Here is a 4,100-nt window from a genome sequence, read left to right as displayed (position 1 = left end):
GGCAAGAAAACACAACAAAAGTCCATGAGTCTGACATATGTTGTTAGAAATAAAATAAATTAAATTAAATTGATTTGTCAAATCACAATATGCATATGCAAGCGAAGTTCAATTGCTAACGCCACGCTCACGTTCAGTTTAATTTACATCAAAGTCTGGTTATTTTATTTTTGCATCATCATCTCAAAATGAGTCTGTTCAAAGATATGTTTTGAATTGACTACTATTAATATGAACACATAATATATGGGTTGTGTCGTAAACTGCTGCTACATGTAGTAACTGCTTTCCTTTTTTTTTTATTACTGTAAAGAGAAAAAAATTATACCTGGCTGCTCCTACAAGACATTTTTTTCAGTTTCAGGAAAAAAAAAACAATTATCTAAATTTACCAGGAAAAGGATTTAATTTTAGATGTAATTGTATTTATCTTTCTTCTTTTTCTTCTCAGGTGCGCAGTCACCTGTACACCGTGAATGCATATCCTGACTTTACTCTGAACTCTCACTTTGCTCAGCAGATTGGGGAAATCGCAGATGCTACTGAGAACAATCAAACACGCCTAGCAACTTATCTATCAAAGAAACTCATACTTGATTATGGTACCCATGTCATCACAAGCGTTGATGCCGGGGCCATTCTGGTCCAAGCGGACTATATAAAAAGGTCTTATGTCTCTAACAGTCAGTCAGAAAAGTCTTCTGTCTCTGCATCAGCAGGCATTCACTTTTTTAGATTATTTTGAGAGCACTCAAAATAATCTAGTGGCTATAGACCGGTCTGGTGTGCCACTGCACTATTTCCTCAATCCATCTATGTTTCCTGATCTTCCAGTTCCAACTTTACATAAGCTTGCCCTTTCAGTCCAACAGGCTGCAGTGCGTTACTACAACATAAACACCATTCCAGGATGTGTAGATCCAAATTCCCCAAATTTTAACTTCCAAGCCAATGTGAACAGCAAATCTTGTGAGGAGCCAGCCACAAATCTGACCTTTGGTGGTGTTTACCAAATATGCACTCCTTCGGCAGATGGAAATGTCATCTGTGACGAGCTTGCACAAAAAAATCCAAATACTGGTGATTATACATGCCGCCAACCGTACACTAGCTTTTTGTTAGTCTCTGAGACAGTAGAGCAGGTTTACAGTAAATCTAAGTGTTATAAGAAATGTCATTCATGCTGGTTAGTTTTGGATTGTTGTAAACATGTATGTGAAAATGTTTACTTTGTCCGTAAGGCACAAATCAACACTTACTGGTGTTCCACAAGTCAGACAGTCCCTCAATACTCTGGATACCTTTTTGGAGGTCTATTTGGACCATCTTTTCAAAACCCACTAACCAAATCTCATGACTGTCCTCCAAATTACTTTGCACAAACATTTTTGACTAATGGTATGAGGATTTGTCTGAGCAATGATTACGAGGCAGGAACAGTATCTTCTGTGCCATTTGGGGGTTTCTTTAGCTGTCGATCTGGCAACCCTCTTGCAGGGGACCAATACCGTTGTCCACCTCAGTACAGCCAACACCTTGCTGCCATTAGCGATGGTTGTCAGGTATTGTATTGTGTCCAATCAGGTGAGTTTACTGGTGGCCAGTTAAAACCTATTCACCTCCCACCATTCACAAGACCACCTCTGGTCAACATGATGGCGACAAACACTGTAGCTGTGATGACAGAATGTGATCGGGCCTGGCTGAGGGTTGGAGAAACAAAAAAATGGAGACTGTCAAAACCTGGTGAAGTCAATCAAATGGTCGGAACGTTCGAGACATTCTCTACCCAGATGTCAGGAGGTGAAAAGGCTGGACTGGTCTGTGGTGTAATGACTTTTATCGCAATTGTGGTGGCAGGTATTGTCATCTTAGTGAAACGCAGAAGGACTTTTTCTAACTTTGTGTCAAGAAGGGGGTATGAAGAGATACACTGTGATGGCCAAAGTGGTGTAGAAAGTCATACAGAGAAACAGAATACAAATGAAAACCCCACTCAACCTCTGCTGCCTTAGTTATGTCAGAGTGCATTAAGATGTGTTAATGATTCTAAAAGTTAAATCTTAAACAGCTTTGTAATCAAAATTCACAATGATTAGCATTTGCATTATTGATCCTGTGTTTTAATGAGAACGTAGGCCTATCTGCAATTATATGTGTTCAGTTCAGTAAGACGGGTTCTGAATGTTCTAAAGATTTTTTTTTTCATTGCAACCTGTGTGTTTTGCTTCAAGGGACATTTGTGTTGTTTTTACTTTCTTTTTTATAATTTATTCTTCATTTATAATAAATGATTAATTGAATCATTTAATTATTCTATTTAATCATTTAACCATTTATAATAATACTTTTAAGCCATTTACATGTTAATTTCATTGATTTATACATTGATTAGTCATTTATATTATTGTTTTATTATTATTTTTCCATTGTTGTTTAGTCTTATGATGTGTGGTTTCAAGGTATATTCGTGTTCATGAGTTAAGAGATAAGAGAATGCCTCCACTTCAAGGTTTTTAACATCAAGAGAAGATGTTGTGAAGCAGTAATTTTCCATTGCTATTGCTTGTGGTATAATAACACTTGTTGGATTTGTGCTGGTCAGATGAAGCCTAAGCATTGAAACATACGCAACTAAGACTATTCAATAAACTCTGCTTCTTTTTTATCATCATCACTTTGTCTCCTGCTTCTGCTCTTCACTACTCTAAGACTGTTAATACGTTCTGTGTAGGCCTATAAGACAAAACACTGGTTTTGGGTAACAGACAAGACTTGCTGTGGTTTGGGTATTAAACATCTTTGCTGACTAGTTGTTCTGTTACCAGACAAAACTGATATTTTCTGACAGGATCTGGTGTCCGGGGATGGATCTGATATTTCTGGCATGGAGGCATGATCTAACAGTTCCAAATAAACAAACTTGTGAAAAAAATTTCTGTATTCTTATTTCTGTATTTTCTGTAAAGACCATCGACTCTACCGTGCGACTCCACCGGGCAGGGACATCGGCAAGGGACATAAGTATCGCTTTTTATTTCTCCTCTTTCCTACTACTTGTTTCACTTCTGTTTCAGTTTTTTTATAACTATTTCTTACTATGTGTCAGTAAGTTGTTATTTTAGCATGTGTGTTTGGCTCAGTGTTATTTTTTTTAGGATTACTGATAAACTAATGTAGTTTGATTTGTATTAGTTATCTATTTTAGTTACAGTTGTAGTAATGTTGTCATTTTATTAGTTTTTTATTATGTCTATATAGGCTTTTTATTTAGTTTTATTTATTTTGAGTTATTTCAGTACTTCAACATACAAAATGGAAATGCAATTATATATATTGAATGTATTTATATATGTACATGTATATGTATGCGTGTGTGGCTGTTGCTGTACATACACATGTAGTTGTTTTTTTGGTGTTTGGCTTAGTGTTATGTTACAATCATTATACTCATACCTTTTGTTCTTTTAATATTTTGATTTGTTTTTAGCTTCATGTATATATATATATATAGTATTTATAGAGTTTTAGCTTTTAGTTTTAATTACTTTTTCTTATTTGTAAGTCGCTTCGGATAAAAGCATCTGCTAAATGACTAAAAGTAAAAGTAAAAGTATTCAGGCCTAGTGTCTGAAGTCTCTTTTTAATAATGTGGTTGTCACGATGCACACACACGAGGAACCCAAAAAATATCCTTGGGGAAATCTACGGGGCTGTATTCGGGGCCTGGAGCCCTCCCTGGGCCTAACCGGGGACCAGGAGCCCTCCCTGGGCTTAACCGGTTACCAGGAGCCCTCCCTGGGCTGAACCGGGCCTTCCTGGGCTATACTCTGGAACAGAAGCCCTTCCTGGGCTGAACAGGGTAGCGCTTACGTGGTGCTGGCACTGGAGGGCGCGCTGGAGGAGCAGGCACAACAAAGCGCCTTCGAGGAGCTGGGACTGGAGCGAGCTCTGGGTCTGGAGCCGGCACTGGGGCGAGCGGTGGTGCTGGAGCCGGCACTGGGGCGAGCTCTAGGGCTGGAGCCTGCACTGTGGCTGGAGCCGGCACTGGGGCGAGCTCTGGGGCTGGAGCCGGCACTGGGGCGAGCTCTGGGGCTGGA

General features: G+C 38.9%; 1 protein-coding gene across 1 annotated transcript; it reads left to right on the top strand.

Moving 5' to 3' along the window:
* Nucleotides 1-451: 451 nt before the first annotated feature.
* On the top strand, nt 452-2,015 carry LOC107657857 (macrophage-expressed gene 1 protein-like; the record flags this gene model as incomplete). Its single annotated transcript, XM_016446127.1, has 2 exons — nt 452-602; nt 685-2,015. Coding segments are annotated over 2 exons (1,482 nt in total), but the record flags the coding sequence as incomplete, so codon positions are not given.
* Nucleotides 2,016-4,100: the final 2,085 nt, after the last annotated feature.

Source organism: Sinocyclocheilus anshuiensis, unplaced genomic scaffold (assembly GCF_001515605.1).
Source record: "Sinocyclocheilus anshuiensis isolate Anshui unplaced genomic scaffold, SAMN03320099.WGS_v1.1 scaffold107, whole genome shotgun sequence".
Classification (NCBI taxonomy): Eukaryota; Metazoa; Chordata; class Actinopteri; order Cypriniformes; family Cyprinidae; genus Sinocyclocheilus; species Sinocyclocheilus anshuiensis.
The sequence above is the reverse complement of the archived record's forward strand: the minus strand, read 5'-3'. Positions and strand labels throughout refer to the sequence as shown.